This window comes from Alnus glutinosa, chromosome 3 (assembly GCF_958979055.1).
Source record: "Alnus glutinosa chromosome 3, dhAlnGlut1.1, whole genome shotgun sequence".
In the NCBI taxonomy this organism is placed as follows: domain Eukaryota; kingdom Viridiplantae; phylum Streptophyta; class Magnoliopsida; order Fagales; family Betulaceae; genus Alnus; species Alnus glutinosa.
This window is the reverse complement of record NC_084888.1, coordinates 402,925-422,041: the sequence shown is the minus strand read 5'-3', so window position 1 is coordinate 422,041 and position 19,117 is coordinate 402,925. Positions and strand designations below refer to the sequence as shown.

General features: G+C 36.6%; 2 protein-coding genes across 2 annotated transcripts; both read right to left on the bottom strand.

Annotated features, from left to right (window-relative positions):
- Positions 1-323: 323 nt before the first annotated feature.
- Positions 324-7,210, bottom strand: LOC133865045 (oleoyl-acyl carrier protein thioesterase 1, chloroplastic). The gene is made up of 7 exons (XM_062301514.1): positions 6,752-7,210; positions 5,742-5,875; positions 5,544-5,657; positions 3,373-3,468; positions 1,571-1,658; positions 1,429-1,497; positions 324-980 (listed from the first exon to the last, which is right to left on the bottom strand). The coding sequence occupies exons 1-7, from the start codon at positions 7,085-7,087 to the stop codon at positions 702-704; spliced, it is 1,116 nt and encodes a 371-aa protein (XP_062157498.1). The 5' UTR covers positions 7,088-7,210; the 3' UTR covers positions 324-701.
- A 2,855-nt stretch (positions 7,211-10,065) lies between these two features.
- Positions 10,066-10,974, bottom strand: LOC133862526 (uncharacterized). Its single transcript, XM_062298358.1, has one exon. The coding sequence runs from the start codon at positions 10,972-10,974 to the stop codon at positions 10,066-10,068; it is 909 nt and encodes a 302-aa protein (XP_062154342.1).
- Positions 10,975-19,117: the final 8,143 nt, after the last annotated feature.

Here is a 19,117-nt window from a genome sequence, read left to right as displayed (position 1 = left end):
AGTCAGAATGCATACTAAGGCCCAAAGAATAGAATAAAACGTAATAAAAAAAAATTAAACCCAAGAAAAAAGAAAACAACGAACAGGCGGCTTGACCTTTGGGACCAGTATTAAGAAGCCAAGGAGGAGCTGTTAGAGATGACTTTTATTACAAATTGCCTTATAAACTAACCCCACAACCTATAATTGATGACATAATTAAACAAAAAATATGACATCGAATTAATTAATTAGTGATTCATTTGTCAACTATTTATTCTTAATCATTTTATCAATTATGAATTATCACATTAACTTGTAGAAAGATAGATCGCAGTAAAAACTGTACACTCCAAACATATTTTACTCACGAAAAACTAGGCTAATATAATTCATCAATGGAGTGTAGGTTACCAAGATTTTTAAATACAAGTACCACATGAAAAAAAATAAAATAAAAATACAAAAATTGACTCGTGAAGTTTGAGGAAGGTGTACGAACGAAAAATCATAAGTACATCTTCCTCTCTCTCTCTCAATCTAACCGAAAATTTGGAGTCTCCCATGGCAATCTCTGTCTGCAATGATGCAATGAGAGTTTATACAAAGCTCTTAAAAATGACAACAACTTTGGAGCAAAAAAAGGAAAAAGACATTAGATGAAATAACACTAAGAAAACTGGTTAAAGCAAGAAAAGGTACGTAGAGCCGACTAAATTATATCATCTGGCTGGTTTCTTTCTCCACTCGGTGCGTCCTCGATTTATTTCTAGACCATCACCAGACAATCTCAATAAATGTAAAAACCGACGTAAATCTTCTTTGTTTTCCATACCAGCGGCAGACCCATTAGTTCCTTGAAGCTTAGAAACTGCTTCAGCATCCCCAACTGGTTCCACACTTGTAAGTGAATCGACTACGTCATTATGTTGGCACTCCCGCCTGTAATCCAAGGTAATAGTTTGCAGTTCATGGCTGTCAATGATTTCTTGAGGAATGCTCTGCCGTAGAAAGAATATATTAATCTATCAGCTTTATAAGATCGACAGGAAGTATCAGCAACAAGACAAACAAGAGTCATTATAAGAATGAAGCTTATAGTTTAGTGGGGAAGAAAAGATTATTAATCTATCAGCTTTTCTTTTTATGCTTGTTTTTCTGCTTCTTATTTTAATTTAACAAATCAGCAAAGAAGTAAGAATCCAAAGAAAGCAAAGAAATGCTCCATTAGGCAAGAATAATTGCCATAAAGTGAAGTGCCTCCTTGATGGGAACGCTCCACATAAGCAAATTCAAACCTTGAATGCCGAGACCCAAACATATCAGTTGCTCCATTATATGAGGATTACTTTTGATTAAAAAATGGATTAGAAAAAGAAAAATAAAAGAAGCATCGGCATCTGTATAACAAGAGTTCCCAAATATATATAAAAGGTGACTACTACCAACCTCCAGAACCCATCCGATGTAGCTGACATTATTAACATGCTGGTTCATATCGAAATCGGCTCTTCTGGGCTGCATAAAACCAAAAGCATACTGAGAACTTGGAAAACTGTGCAAAGAATTTAGATGAACCAAATGATCTTACCACAAGTCCCAGTTTCGAAGAATGAGCAGGATCTTCCAGTTTTGGTATTTTTCTCAAGCTACTACTGTCCTCCTCTGGAATTGCCAATCTACAAAAGCCAAACAAGACCAATTAACTAAAATGAAAAAAATGCCACTCAAAGTCCATAATGTGAATAAGAATAGTATGACATTTAGAGCTTTAAAGTTAAGCAGAATTTACTGACTTGAACTATAAACGCTGTGTACCCCGAAGTTATATCCATTGGAATTTTCCCAATCATATCTTGTAATGTATCAATATCTAGCACAATCTTCAGAAGTTTCAAAATTGTTCGTGAGACATGAAAATAGGTCCCTTCTCCCAAACCCCAACCTCTCCACCTCCCCACAAAAAGAAAACAGAAAAGATCTAAAGCCCCCCCTAAAGAGAAGTCATAAGTCCATATTGCATGTAGACAATTTCCAGTAACATAAAATTTAATCAGTGCTAGGACCTATGTTGTAGATAAAGTAACAGAAATAGGCACTGCTTCATGTTAGTAAAATCTTTTATCACCAGTAGAGCTTTTTTAGAGAGAGAGAGAAAAAAAAAAGAATAAATTCAAAATGTAAAATAACAGTAAAATAACAGTAAATATTTATTTCAATCAAACATGATTAATGACACTGATTTGAAGAGTGTTGAGAGAGAATAGTGTTTTTTCCTTGAGGTAGGAGGTGTAATGCGTAACTCTTGAGCCTTTTCTGAAGCAATGTCCTTTTCCATGATTAAATGTTTGTCATTGTAGAGACAAGTTTGAATTTACAAAACCATATAGTGACACAGCGTAGGTTTGACACAGATAACAACAATAGAACTTTGGCTTAGTGCGCACGAACAATTAACAGAATTGATAAGTGAGAAAGAACAATATCAAGCAAGAAGAACTCACACACAACGAATCATACAACGGAGTCACACCATTGAGTTGAGAAGTCTCATCTCAAAAAAAGAACGGCTGCTGAAAATATTCTTATTCAATTCCCTACTTGCTTTTTTGGGTAACAATCCCATTATTGAAATACCAAAATAACCTTAATTATCTAAATCAAAACAAAGAACGAAATAATACTAAAATTCATTAAATAATTACGGTGTCTTTGCTGGTCTCTGCCGGCCCACCATCATATAGTTTCTCCAGCTCTACAGAATTTACAAAAACACAGTTTCTCCAACTGTACACTAGTGTCTTCTGATATGTTTGAATCTACAACTCTTCATTAACTTCATTAATGATTTAGTCAGCCTATCATGACAACTAACTATTTCTCATACTTTAAGGTACCTTTTGGGGCGGAGCTGTGAGTTCACTAATGGAGCTCATTCACCCTCATCTCCTTACAATTACTTGGCCAAAAAAAAAAAAAATCTCATAATCTTGTGTTATGCATCTTATAATCTAATGCATTTCCAACTACTTCATCTATATTTTCAAAATGCTCTCTCAGTCTCTCATTTCTTTGTACAGAAATCACAGTGCAGTGAAATTTGGTATCTCAGACAAATACAGAAAAGGAATCACCTCAAACCTGTGTATTGTGAAACTATCTATTCCTCCACAGCTCAGTAAATAAATTAGTTCCTTCCAATTCAATATGACAAAGCAGTGAGCAAAAGGGTTTCAACAATCAGACAATAAATTATGCCAAGAAAAACCATGTCATCTTGCAAACGTCAATTATGACAGCCAATACTCCATATGCATTACATTTTATAAACTATATACAACTATTAATGAGAAAATCTGATATCTTAGGCCTAGAGCAAACAAATATATCTACCTGGGTTCGCGTGGACAATAAATTAAATACTCTTCTCGGACGTCATCGCTAACTTTCTGAAGTCGTCTGGTGTCTTGGTTCATCATGAGCCACTTGCTGAAACATAAGGTTCACACGTTAAACTTAGAGAATACGTCTCAAATCAGATAGACAAAGTTAGACATAATGTCAAGCATTGCTAAGAGTCATGTTGTTGACTTCATCTGACAACAGATGTTTGATAGCTTCCACAAAGATGATCTTCAAATTTTTACGAGATTGATTATTTACCAAAAAGTTTTTTTTTTTTGGAAAAAAAAAAAAAAAAAACCCACATAGAAGGAAAAGATCAAGATGGATAATTGAAGCAAGCACATTCTAGCGCACAGCCAGACTAACATATGTCAATGGTCAAGAGAACCATCAGGTTTAACGACTAATTTTGTTCCAACAGGATAACTCTTGACCTATCTAAGTGGCTTCATTTATTTTCTTTTTTGCGTAGATGCTACTACAGTAAGGAATTGAAAGTTGTAGTAGAATTTTAACGTCAAGGTAGAATATGCGGCAAAGTTTTCAAAAACACTTATCAATTTTCAAAATTTATAAAAGACTTTTCAGACAAAAGTTACTAAAATGGCTTTTCAAATGTGGTCTCACCATTAACACACTTTTCAAAACAAATAGCAAAATACTTCTCAAAAAACAGAACATAATACACAAAATACTCTTTAAAAAAAAAATTACACACTTTTTAACAAGGTTCCCACACCTTTTAATATAGGTTTTTTTTTTTGTTTTTTTTTTTTTTCAAATACACACATTTTTCAAGGCTGAAGGCTGATCTTGTTATTTTAAAAAAAGAAAAGAAAAGAAAAAGAAATTAAAAAAAGTGGAGGCTGGCTTCTACAGATGGAGGCTGCCAGGTGGCCACCGATTTGTGTAGCAGCCCCGTGGTGGCCACTGTCAGATGTGCATGACGGCCAATGTCGGGCCACCGAATCTATCTGGCAGCCATCGACAGATCTGCGTGACAGCCTCACGGTGGCTACTAGACCTGCATGGCGACTACCATGGGTTGCTGGTTATGTCTGGCAGCCATTGCAGTGGCCACCATGGTGGCTGCTGATCTGTTTGGCAGCCACCGATCTACATGGTGGCCTATTTATGTCCTGCAGATCGGTAGCCACCAATCTACATGGGGGCCTATTTATGTTTGGCAGCCACTGTGATGGTTGCGGACACCACGTTTGGTGGCTCCATGGTGGCCGCCAAATTTGTCTGGCAGTCTTCACATGGGTGCCAGCAGCTACCTGTGCGGGCTAGCTCCAACAGACGCAATTTTTTTAAAAAAAAAAACTGTAAGTTTTTTGCTTTCCAAAAACACTTCTTAACCAAATAAATTTTCTTGTGGACCCCCACCAAAATAATTCTCAATTTTCACTTTTCAATTTTCAATTTTACCAAAATTCCTTTCAATACTTTATCAAATGTTTGCCATTGTAGGGTTGGTTTGAATTTTCTTTTCCATTCTTATCGAGGCATCTGCAAGGCACCAACATAATACCATTTTAACTATTAAGCTCTACTTCACAGGTGCTACATTTGTGTCAATGTACATGGTAATGCAGTGGGTACTCTTAACTGGTCTCTGCACGTATTAAAGCATAAACAACTACATCTTGCAGCAATCTGACATAAGCTATGATGCATGATTCTTACCATACGTGATAAAGATAAATATATCTAACCCTTTTTTTTTTTGTTGCAATACAAATCACATGGACAAGCAGAGAAGTTCCACAACTTTCTATATGCACACATTCTCCCCCAAAGAAAACAAGGCTATGCTTAGTAATAGTTTGACTAAAACTTTCAGCTACAGAAAATACGAGATTTATATCCAAGATGCTTTCAAGAGTAGTTAACACTGCAATGGAAAAAGATAGCGTTTCCCCAAAACCATCCAGAAGTACACCCAATAATCCTCCACGAAGTGACTCAGAACTTGAATGTCAGATAATGGAAGTTTGGGTGAAATCTGGTCAAGCTAATGATGCATGTATACATTTGCCCCATTTAGAAGTCTAAGAAAGTGCTTTCATTATATATCGTCACTCTGTATATTTAAACTTACAATTCTTGCTTGCAAAGCAAAGAAAGTAAAAAAGAAAGAGTAGCTTAACATTCACCTCGTCGCTCTTCCAATTACTTGACCAGTAGCACAGTCCTTGATTATCCAATCACGTCTAGTTCCAATTCTTCCATCACCTTGGCACCACGTTTCAATTTCAACTACATCACCCCTGTCCCACCACCAATGTTTATCAAAATAAAGATCATCATGTAAGAATTCGAAACCAAAATTGTAATATGAAGAACAAAAATACCAAGCTGGGTATTTGTAGATTTCAATGTGCATGCGAGCAGTCACCCATATGAGATGCAATTTCCTCATAGTGGGGGTCGTTGCAAAACCATCTGTTGAAAATCCAACACTCTGAGCATGGTTACATCCAACCTCCTACATCACAAATTTGCAAGGAAATAATTATATTGATATTCTTTGAGAAAAGCCAATCATTCAATTCGATAAGTGTAATTTAAGGTAAAAGGAATCTCCTCCCGTGCAATAAGATGAATGAAAAATTGCAAAATGATTTTTTTTTTTTTTTTTTTTAAAGAATCTGAAAGGGAAACCTAAGTTCTACTAAATGGGAAGCTTCAAAGAGAATAGAACCTAAACTTCAAATACTAAGCTTGGGAAGTTAAATTTATCAGCAGTTCCCTAACTGATAGTAGTTGAGAATTTACACGCTCATTGTAGCATTCCACAGTTTATATAGAATCCAAAAAAGAGCAAATAAAAATAATTCAATTCCAGTATGGTAGCAAATGCAATGAAGGCAGAGTCTACAGCCCAACAAGCGACTTGACAGAGTAATAGAAAGCAGATGAAAATGTTCATACATCGATAGTTTTATAGCAGAGCGACCGGTCTAAGCAAGCAAAAAATTTGCCAACAATCAATAGACTTGACACCCACATAACTTTCCCATGAAAAAAGAAATGGACAGAGACAGACGTGGACATTTAGAACATATCCCAATTGCTGAGAATCCAAGATTTGCTATCTCTTACATTTAAAAGAAAAATTTGTACAAATGAGAGAAAAGAGCAAAACCAACAAACAATAATACCCAGTTGAAACAATCCGAACAAAAGTTCAACTATGACCTCCAAAATTCAAAACAAACACTTGCAAATGCATGTGAAAGAGAAGATCACCAACAAACCCAGATGCCAAAGACCCAAAAATGCGCCATAAAACCACAAAATAGTCGAAATTAAACCAAACCCAGTTCAATCAAAATATGAACTTTCTCGTTCTGTTTTGAACCTGCAAGAGATTAGCAATGGTTTCGACTGTAGCGGTCTTGTTGATCCCGACCTCGTAGCACCTCACTACGAACATCTCCTTATACGACAACCCGTCCTCCGTCAAGCTCCCCAGCCTCAAGCGGTCCGCCAGGCTCCCCGACCCGGACACGATCGCCCGCCCCAACCCGCCCCGGTCCGAAACGACGGCTAGGACCGGAGCTTTACTCAGCGGACGGCCCGAAACGGCGGCTTTTCTCCGGGGAGTGAAAGCGGGCAAGGGCATGGGCCGGCCCAGGAAGCCGCATTGGGCTAGGGCTATTTGGTCCATGGTCACATTGCACGAGACCTTCAACATCTCTCTCTCTTTCTCTTCCAAAACCAGGTCGTGTATTGTGACTGCGGGGGTGTGTTTTGCTTAGATTTCTGTGTTTTCAGAAGGTACGGGGAACTCTGGCTTAGTCGATGGGACCGAGGGCCGAGGACACGTAAAAATGCGACGCGGATTGGGGAGAAATAACGAGGATGCCACTGCAATGCGCAAATTAGCCTTTTGTTGGATTCGGGGGAGGCGGGTTGAGCACGTGGTGGTTTAAAGGTTTTGGTCCCGCATTGAGTGAAGTAGGATGATATTGGGTGCGTTTGAGATTGTGATTTTGTAGATAATAAATGTGATTTTAAACTAAATTATAAAACATAAATCGTTTGGGAACTGCGTTTTTAAAAATTGTGATTTGAAAAAGTAGAATCGCAGACAAGATGATGCTTTTTTGAAAACGCTGAATTTTAAATGTAAATTTGCGATTTTAAAGGCTAAACTGCGATTTTGCTAAACGCTTAACTGCGTTTTTAAAAATCACTTTTTTCAAATCGCACATTTTAAAATCGTTATTTTAAATCGTACTTTTTGAAATCGCAAACCCAAACGGACCATCCATCTAAAAGCCTCCATAACTGGTCATTCTGTTACGTACGAATATTAGATGTTGGTAGAGTTTGGTGCGGTTGCAGTAATTAATGTTATTTTATTAGGTCTGTTATAGTATTGTTGTGTTTGTGTTTCTCTTAGGTTGTGTTATACTTATTAGTTTAGAGTTTTATTGGTAGCAACCGGTAGGAATATCTATCTATATATGTATCTATCTATCTATCTTTCTTGAATATATGAAGATAGACTTCTTTTTCTTTTTTCTTTTTTTGTGAGTAAAGATAGACTTAATTATATGGAAAATGATAGAAATACTCAAAGTGCACAACAAGTGCACAACATTAAGACATAATGAAGTGTGACCTACACATTGGGCCCCACTCTATTGTGTCTTGGTGTTGTGCACCTGTTGTGCACTGTGAGTGCAAGAATCACTTCCCTAATTATATTATGTTAGTATTAGCAGAGTCGGAGTCAGAGGTCCACTTCATGCGGATTGCGGAATACTCTTTTCCTTGTTGTAATGTGTCTTTAAATACTGCAACATTAGTCAATAAAATGAATTTATTAGAATATACGGAAAATATATGAATATGTTAATAATCAATTATATTATTAAGCTTCGTGTTTGTAAGAGTTGACAGCACATTTAATTAATTGCTCATAAAAAGTTTAGAATTCTTTGAAAATCCTACTGTATCTATTTTCTTATTAATTTTTCATCTCCCGTACGTACACATGTAACATTGACTTTTGCCCTCTTATGAGGGATCGATGTAGCTTTCAGCCGCCCTATGAGGACTAGCATAAGTTTTTCTTTATATTTGTATTTTAACAAAATTTAAGGAATCAAACTTTTTTTTTTTATTTCACAATAATTTTTTTTATCATTTCTCTATACCATTTAAATATTTTTTTTTCAAATAAATGTTAGGATAAGAGAGAAAAAAGAAAAAACTATTTAACTATTATTTCAAATAAATGCTGAGAAAAAGGAGAGGAAATAAAGGAAAGATTTTTTTTTTCCTTCATAAAATACAATAGATCAAGTTTGTTGCTGTGGGCTTTTTTAGAAATGAGATTTAAAGAGCCTGTATCTAGTGCTCTAACAACCCTTAAGTTAATTACGGGACAAGATTGGATGCAATTAATTAGTTCACTTGCAAAAATCTCTCCATGGGAAGAGCGTATTTGAAAATAGATCCCGGCCTGTTAATTAATCATATCTCATAATTCAGCATAACATTTCAAAATCTTTAATTCCATGGGTGTAGAGTGAGAATGAAGGGAGGAAGAGGAAGAAGACCATGATCGAGTGAGTGAGCGTAGGGCTGATCAAATACCTACAAACCCGCATGCCCCGCCTCTCCCCCCCCCCCCCCTAAAATCTTGGGTTCTAGTTAATTTTTTGAGGGTACTGGTCTAGAAATGATATACCCGCGCGGAGCGGGGTGGGTTTGAGTTTTTAAAAACCCCGGAGACCCGCCCCGCCCCGCACAATTAAAAAGAAAAAGAAAAAGAAAACCTAGCAAACTAACAGTGCCGTGCCCCCCTTCTTCACATTTTTTTCCTTTATTTTCTTCCCAAACTCTAGCGCCGCACCCCCTTTCGCATCTTTTTCTTCTTCAAGATTTCCTGCCGAATCCTGCGTGCTGCGTCTGCTCCATGGCCACGCCCACGCCCACGCCCACGTGAAAGGTACTTTCTCTCGGTCTCTTCTTTTCTTTTTCTGATCCACTTATTTTTATTCGTACTTATCTATTGTTTGGTTCTTGATAAAATTTGTGAAAAAGAAAAAAAGAAAGTGAAAAAGAAAATGTGGAAGAAATACCCAGGCTTAATTAATCATATCTCATAATCTAGAAAGTGAAAAAGAAAGTGTGAAAGTTAATTAATCATATCTCATAATCTAGAATTTGTAAATTGTTTATGGGATCGACCAAAATTACTTTATGCACAATTGAATTGGTCGGGCTTACTTGTCTGCAGAGTCGTCACTTGCTTGGCTTGTTGGTAAGAAACAAAATAATGCAAGCGCGGTTGCCATTATATATCTATACAGGTTTGCATTCTTAGGCCATCTCCAGCAATGAAAGTTATAATAGCTATTGAAAAAGTCCAACTCTCTACTTTAACTACTGTTTATCCTATATTCTCTCCAACAGATTCACTATTCAACTCTCTACTTGCATTTAAATATTATTTTTCATTCTTTTATTATTATTTTGTTGCCAACATTCAATGAAATAAGAGATATTGAATTTTCACACATTCTTTGAGCTACATTGCACCCAATACATAAAACAATTTCCTTTCACTTTTTTTTTTTAAGAACCAAAAAAAAAAAAAAACAACAATGCAAAATGGAAAACAAAGCAACTACAAACATACAATAAGACTAATAATTCTTAAAATTGACCATGCAATTGCCATAGGTACTCGATAAGGTCGGATTGTAGCTGAGAATGAGTTTGACGATCTCTAATGTTCACATGCCTTTTAATGAACTCCAAAAATCCAGGGGTATGCTCGTGAGAAATTTGTATATAAGGAGTTTCATCGATTTGTTCATAATCAATGTCACTAGCATCGTCAGTATTTCGTTCGTCTTCAACGATCATGTTACGTATTATTATGCACGCTTTCATAATGTAAGTGAGCGTTTCACGACTCCAACCATGTGCAGGTCCACGAACGATTGCAAATCGTGCTTGAAGCACTCCAAACGCATGTTCCACGTCCTTTCTTGCTGACTCTTGGGCTGCAGCAAATAGTTTTGCCTTATTTCCTTGTGGGCATGAAATTGTCTTTACAATAGTTGACCACTGTGGATATATACCATCACCAATATAGTATCCCATTGTGTAGTTACGACCATTGATTGTGTAATTGGCTGGAGGAGCACACCCTTCTGTGATATGAGAAAACACAGAAGACCGTTCTAGAACATTGATGTCATTGTGAGAACCCGGTAACCCAAAAAATGCATGCCATAACCATAGATCTTGTGAAGCCACTGCTTCTAAAATCATTGTTGGTTCATGACAATGGCCAATAAACACACATTTCCACGCAACTGGGCAATTCCTCCATGTCCAGTGCATGCAATCAATGCTATCCAACATCCCTGGAAAACCACGAGTTTCGCTAACTTCTAACAATCTAGCAACATCATTGTTGTTTGGAGACCTTAAATATTCATTAGAAAAAATATTAACCACCGCACTAACAAACCTTTGAAGAGATTCTACTGCAGTAGTTTCTCCAATTCGCACATACTCATCAACATATTCAGCTGGTACTCCATAAGCGAGCATATTAAATGCGGTAGTTACTTTTTGAAGGGAAGACAAACCGATTGTTCCAGCACAATTTTTTCTTTGGACAAAGTACGGATCGTACTCTTCTACCTTAGACAAAATACGACAAAAAAGATGACGATGCATCCGAAACCTCCTGCGAAATATTTTTGGAGGATATACTGGTGAATCAGCAAAATAATCCAAAAAAAAGCCTTTGGTGGCCTTGCAAAGAATTACGATCGATGAACATACGTCTTGGAACAGAACCACCACGACGTAAACTAGATCCTCCCTTTCTTTTGAAATATCTACGTGCCAGAACAATTGCAGAAAGTAGTTCCAACTCATTCTCAGAGTCAGAGTCTTCCAGGAGCATTTTTCTCATAGAATTGATAGACATTGTGTTGTAGATGAAGTGTATTTGTATATTGAAATGGTAGCATAAAACTAAAAAAGCTACTGAATGTTAATAATCCGCATGTCTATGGTGTATTTAAGTGCAGCAAGTGCCGCGAGTGAATTTATTGAAGTGTATTTTTTTTTTTCTATTTAAAATGTATTTAAGTGCAGCAAGATACTGAATGTTAATAATCCACTCAAGTACAGATTTTAATAAATTCAGCAATCAATGTTTACAAGTGCAGATTTTCTAGCAAGCAAGCTTGCTGGCCTAACTCTATAGCTAGTGCAGATTTTCCAGTCTAGTTTCGTATCTTACATTCTGAATTTCCAGCAATTTAATGAATTCACAACCACTCAAGTGCAGATTTTACCACTCCTGTTTACAAGTGTAGATTTTCCAGCAAGCAATGTTCAGCAGAATTTCCAGCAATTTAATGAATTCACAACCACTCAAGTGCAGATTTTAATAAATTTAGCAATCAATGTTACCAAGTGCAGATTTTCCAGAAATCAAGCTTGTTGGCCTAACTCTATAGCTAGTGTAGATTTTCCAGTATGGTTTCGTATCTTACATTCTGAATTTCCTGTTTACAAGTGCAGATTTTCTAGCAAGCAATGTTCAGCAGAATTTCAAGCAATTTCAGCAGAATTTCTAGCAATTTAATATAGCAATTTATAGCAGTATTCTTCAATATATAGCAGAATTTCCAGCAATTTAATGAGATTCAGTACAAGAAATTCAGTACACGAGATCCAGGAACAAAAGAGAACAAAAAGAAACCATCATTTAAAACATAAACAATCCACAATCACCATCAACATAAAAACTTTTACACCAACAAAAACTATTAACCAGAAGTTCTAGCAAACAGTAAGTGAAAAAGCTCCTGATTTCCAGTCATAACTCAAGCATGCTTTACTTCATCCTTCGACTTTCAAGGATTTCCATTTGTCGAATACGAATATATTCTCTTTGGGATTCAAACAAGCCACTTGTATCTGTGAGCATGATTTTGTCCTCATCTACTCGTAACTTAGCTTGCTCAACTCGAATTTTCTCTCCCTCAAATTGAATCCTAGTATCCTCCTGAACACTCGTTTTTTTTTCATAAGTTGTAGTTTCCTCTTAGTTGCTATCATTGCTCTTTCGTTCATCTGAGTTAGTAACCCCACAACAATATCATCATTGTTATCATTGCTATTTTTTTATTCAATCGCTCTTTTGCGGCCTTCCTGCCTTCAGGTCTCTCCAAATCTACAAAGTTACTAGTAGAGACATTATCTTCCCCTAGATTTATCGGACTTTCAGTAAAAGGCGAAGATGCATTTCCGAATAATCTTTTTCTTGTTTTATCATTGTTAGTACTCCATTTTGGACAATTCTTCAATAAATTCTAGCAATGTTCATAAGCAAATGGAACGCCAACCAAACTCCGGTATAACTCCTTTGCCCCAGTAATCTGCAAAATTAAGAAATAGGAATATAATTATACCCTTAATAAAAATTGGTGGATTGATGCGTTGACACAATAATCAATATAAATTATACCTTGTCTTGCTGAGTGATCCCACTTTGATGTGCTGACTCAACCTGAGCTAAGCATCCACAAAACTTATTTACGTTCTTATGAATTACTCCCCATCTATTAAGTAGAGATGTCTCATTCCGACTAGTATTGAAGGTCTTATGTTCATGGTACTTCTCCCAAATTCTCCACCAATATTTCTTCTTTGATTGGTCATTCCCATTCACCGGATCAACACTAGTATTTATCCATGATTCTACAAGTAGAACATCTTCTTCAATGCTAAAGTTGCCACTTTTGGGTTTCTTAAGATTGGTTGCAATCTCAGATTCTGGTTTATCAATTTCAACACTTAGATATGGAGATCCCATGGATTCATCATAATCTTGATTTAAGAGGTTGATGAAAGATGTGTTTCTTTGCCCTTGAGAATCCATTCAACAAAACCTTCCCAATCAACAAGGTTTTATAGTTAATACATTAGAAGGGGAGTTAATCCATTCCAGCATACAATCTAGCATATATTATACTCGAAGAATGCCAATTCCCAAAAATGAAATTTCTCATTTGCATTCTAATCGATTTTTTTTTTTTTTTTTTTTTTTTTTTTTTTTTTTTTTTTTTTTTAAAGATGAATCAAATCTTTATAGAACAAATACAACATTTTACAACTCTCTCCAATTTAAAATTGGATGTAAAGGTCCCTAAACAAGGAACAATGCTGTGCATAATCAAAAGTTGGGCTTTGGTGGATTGCTTTCAAGACAACCAAAATAATACCAAACTAAACAAATCAGGGAACTTAATCGAAGGTTGATTGAACATATAATTATCACTCAAAACACTCAACTTAATCGAAATCCAACCCAATATCACAATGCAACACGTACACATGCATCCCGAAGCTATTATTTTTTATTTTTTTGGATGAATTAAAGCCTTTATAACACAAACAAAGAGTCAATACATCCAGAAAAGACTGGATTCCACATTCTAGACAGGGACAAAACCCCCCCGAAAAGAATACCCAAAAGAGTAGATTACACAATCTGCAAAATACCACAACAGCAAACAGGAAAAAACAAACTACAATCGCAATACACAATCTGCTATTAACACGGGTGGATTGCGTACAAAACAACCCAAAAATGGCAAACTAAACAAAACATGGAACAATGCGTTTACCCGCCGCTCAGCTTCGTCGCCTCGTCGTTCAATCTGTCTCGTCTGCTCCGTCGCTCTCTCACGCTTAGCCCGCCGCCCCTCTCGCTCAGCCTACCGCTCAGCTCCGTCGCTCTCAAAGCGGCGTCGCTCTCTCTCGCTTAGCCCGTCGCTCAGCCCCGTCTCCAAGCTCTCTCGCTCCGCTCTCTCCCTGTGAAGCTCAAGCATTTTCATTCGGGAATGTATCGTCTAGATTCTATCTCTACGTTTGATTAGTTTATTCTGATGATGGGAGAGAAATTATTATTTTATTATGTAGCTAATGAACAGTTAATAGCCAGTGTTTGCTATTTACTGTTTATATGTTAAGAAAACCAGCTAGAGTGGCTATTCTGCTGGAAGAGAGAAAAAGCTAATAATAGTTAAATTTAACCATTTTGGTTAAAATAGCAAGTCTGTTGGAGATGACCTTAGCTATTTACTTTAATGTTTGCATGTTTGTTTCTAGCTCATCAAATAACCAAGTCATCTTTTATTAGTCGTGGTAACTTGAATCAGGAATAACATGAAGAGTTTGTATTATATTATATTCAATTTTCCTAGAGTTAGAGGTGAGACTTCTCTAGACTTTGGTGAGACATCATCGTCGCAATTTAATTTAATTTTATAATAGTTGAGTACAATTAGTGTGGTGAAAATTTGGATTCGCTTGTTGGGTTCAGGTTGATTTGAGATGAGATCAAAAGAAGACTATATGGGTCCGTTCGAACCAAACTCTTTTAATTAAATGGGTTAGTCCTCTCAACTATGTTGTTACGACCCATTTAAATATGTAGGTGGACCAACTCGACATGACCCAAACAACCCATTTAACAAACATGACGTGTTGACCCCACTGATGAGTGCCAAATATTGTGTATTTGGACCCCTTGATTTGCACTAGTTAGATCTTTGGCCTTGTTATTTTCTAATGTTTTGGTTAGTTTTTGTGTTTTCTGTTTCTGTAGGACAATAAGAGAGGAATGACAAATTTCATAAGGAGATAACTGGAAATTCGGAGACCCTGACAAGTCGATCCATCGAACTTAAAATTCGATCAATCGAAAATTTGCCCGAAGTCGATCGATCAAAATTTCCCAGAAACTGCTTTTGCAGAGCGCGCCAGAACGCCCAATCAGAAGCCAAAAAGCAGTCCTCCCTCTGATTTTCGCTGCAGAACACGCTGGTTTCGTGTTTGTGGTTGTCTCTAGCTGCAGAGGAACCCTAGAGGAGGGTAGAAGAGTCATTTCTTGCCCTAGCTCTCTTCTATAAAAGCCAAGCCATGCCCCTTGTTGGAAGAGTAGTAGAGAGAGTAGGAGAGGAAAGAATAGAGCAGAAACTCTGTAGATAGGTTTAATTTCGTGCTTCTTGTAGTGTAATTCAGTAGTTTATTTTCAGATACTTTCTCTTTGTAGAGCCTTTCTTTCATTTCCATGGTTGTTCATCATTTTCTTGTGGTATTCTTAGTCATAGAAGGCTAGTAACCTCAACTAGGGTTGAGGATGAAACCTTTCCATTGATGACACTCACAATCTTGTTATACCACTTGCACATTTAATGATATATCATTTTAGTTGTTCAAGTTCCATTCATTTAAAGCTTTATCTTTTGCAATGAATGTGGTTAGTGGTGGATAGAGGACATTTTATGTGTTTCAACCAACTAATACATTGTTTTATCGGTTTGAATGATGATATCCATTGTGATTGAATGATACATTGGATGTTTTGATTTCAATCGGTACTCTTTGTGATTTGTCAATGAGTTGGATTCATTTAATGGTTCTTGGGTTTATGGTTAAGAAACTTGAATAACACCCTAAGCTTAATGTTCTTTGGGTGTTCAAGTGGAAACCAAGAGTGTGAGTTGTAGGATTTGGTTTGGTGGATTCCTTGACCTTAGTTCCTTTTAATTTACATATTTCATTCTATCTCTTTCCTTTAGTCTTTTGTTCTTGAAACACTTCTCAAACCTTTGGAACTAGGTTAAAATGGGGTTGATCAAGCAAGACACTAATAGTTGACCATTTCCCTGTGGGATCGACCTCGCACTTGCATAACACTATATTGCAAAACGATTCGTGCACTTGCGAGTACTCTTTATGGGTCCGTTCGAACCAAACTCCTTTAATTAAATGGGTTAGTCCTCTCAACTATGTTGTTACGACCCATTTAAATATGTAGGTGGACCAACTCGACATGACCCAAACAACCCATTTAACAAACATGACGTGTTGACCCCACCCTACTTAACAAAAGTTTCAATTATTGAGCATGAAAATGTCATTTTATACAAAGATATTGGCACATTGTTTCCAATTATTGAACGTACATGAGAGTGAATAACAATATTGAAGTTATATTTTTACAACTAGGGATGACACTATGAGTAATTTTCTCTCTTCTGTCTTTTTTTTTTTTGAACATGTTGCATGTGATACATCTATTTAGCTAAACAAAGCCATAAGGCATTACAGAGATAGACAAGAGGTACAAAGAGACCCCTACATCATAAGCCATAACAAAGTCTGACTTTAAGCGGCTGCCTAAATAATACACAAAAATTACAAGGACACCATTTTGAGCATCTCTTTACAATTAAGCACACTCTCAAAAAGAAAGAGGGTTGATCTAGCTACCACAGCCAACAAATAGTCTAGTAAAATTTGTGCATTACAAAGACACACTGTGAAACACAAAGATACAAGAGAATAAACAAACAACCAAAAAAACCAACATTGCCAGCATCAAAGGAGAAGACCATCGCCAACTGAGGTGGCACGTGCAGAACACACGCTGTCCCGTGAGGCTCCCCAAACAGCAAACATCCACCGCCAACTACCAACCACCACCAGCTATGGCCTGAAAAATATGGTGTGACCCACACGTGCTTGTCCAAGGAGAGAGATTCCCTTCACGTGTAGACCACGCACCGACAAGAACGAGCGGCAAGAGCACCAGCTTGAGACGGCCGTAGTAGTTGACAACGGTGAACACGGCTGGGAAGCATGTGTCCTGAGAAACCCAGTAGAGAATTACAGATCTAGCACACAGATGAACGATCTGTTGAAGCACAGCTAGAGATCTACCAGAGACACAATGGAGAACGGCCAATCCACCAAACCAACATTGCATGAAGACTTTTCAGTCAGAAAAAAAGAAAAAAGAAACAACAACACAAACTCCTCAACCCATAAAGGTTAAGAGAACAAAACCTCCACCGGAACATGTCCGGGAGGAACAAACTTCTTGCCCTAACGGCAGGGAGAAACCTAGCCTCCAATGGAACTAGCCATGGAGGAATAAAAACCTCCTAGAGATTAGGAGGACCAAGGACCGGGAGGAGGAAGGCATGGAGCCTCCCTCCCCCGACAAGCAAAACTGAAAACGAAGGCTTTCTCTCTCTAGAAGAGCTGGGAGTCTCTCTCTCTCCTAAAGTTAATGCCCTTTTTTCTCCTGAATAATTTTTTGTCTTAAAATTTAGAGTTCTAAGTTATTAATGGTTAAAACAAGGAATTTTTTTTTTTTTTTTTTAATTTATAGGAGTTATGTGGATCACTCAGCAGTTAAGTGAGTTAACCTAAAGTGCCGAATGTTATTAATAGTTTCTAATCAAGTCAGCCAGTTTGACCCAATTATATTTTAGTGCTGTGCCGCCATGGAAGCACCAACGATGGAAATTGGAATGCAATTTTCTTTGCGATTTGGCCCATTTGGGTGCTTTTCGTTTTCTTCTCTTTGATTTTGTGTGCTTTTGTTATGTGGGTTGTCAAGCGTAGGGTGTTGGATCGATTACCAATTTTGGACCCAGGAAACATGGAAGTATGGGGCTAAAAGCCTATTAAGTACATTAGCCGCCAGAGCTGGAAGTTAAAGAGAGTTAGCACGGCCCATTGGGTCCTGATCAAGACCAGTCTTTTAGGCTGAAGTTCTTGATTCTTCATGAGCACGTGTATTACCATCAAATGAGAATACGTTGTAGTAATTCATTGTTTTTTTTAAAAAAGAAAAAAGAAAAAGTGTTGTGTCTTATAAAATTACCATTTGAATAAAATAAATTATTATTAAATTTTGATTAAATAATAATTTTAAAAGCTATATCTTCAATTTTGGAATGACACAGAAAAGACATATGCATGACGTCTAAAATTACTCGTAATTGTTTAAGACAAATTATGATTTTAAAAACCACTTTATTTTTAGAGTGATATAAAAATGGCACAAGATGAAGTTATTCTATTGAGAGTTTTCAAGGGGTAACTCAATCGGCTAGGAACTACGTCTTATGAAACAAATATTACTAGTTCAAATCTCTCTCTCCCTATATTGTGTGAACATGTAAAAAAAAATAAAAATTATTCTATTGGGGCAGGGTAGGGTGCTTAATTAAGAAGAAGCATGCAGTGAAACATGAAGCTTTGATGCAATTAATGTTAGAAAGTCCAACAAAAAGTGAGAAGCACATGATACCCATATTCTAATTAATTGGTCACTTTCACTGAATTCAGCAACGTACTTCCGAATAACGCGTACGTATTAATAAAGGAAAGATATGCATTAACAATTCCTCAGCTAAAGGCTAGAACTCTATTATATATTGACGATTGTAATTTCAATTTGCACAAAAGGTAGGTATGGGGATGGGGATGTGGCGGGTGCATGCACACAGGATTTTACAAACATGCATGGTCGGTATATGCTGGCTGGCCTCTTCATGTTGCATTAATAATAACACAACGTTACATTCAAAGTTGCACCATAAAAAAAAAAGGTTTATTGCCCCCGATATGAAGAATATGATTATTGGAGAGGACCCGTTTTATGATTCAAATTAAATTAAATTTTATAGGGTTAAATAAATTTATTTGTGTTACTGTTAGATCTTTACTTCATTCAAATTGGCATGACCGTCTCACCATAATTCTTTAATTTATATGCTGTCACATTATTTAAAAGATTGTAAATTATATAACACCGTATAATTAAATGATTTGATCGATGCAAATAATAATAATAATATATAATATGCAG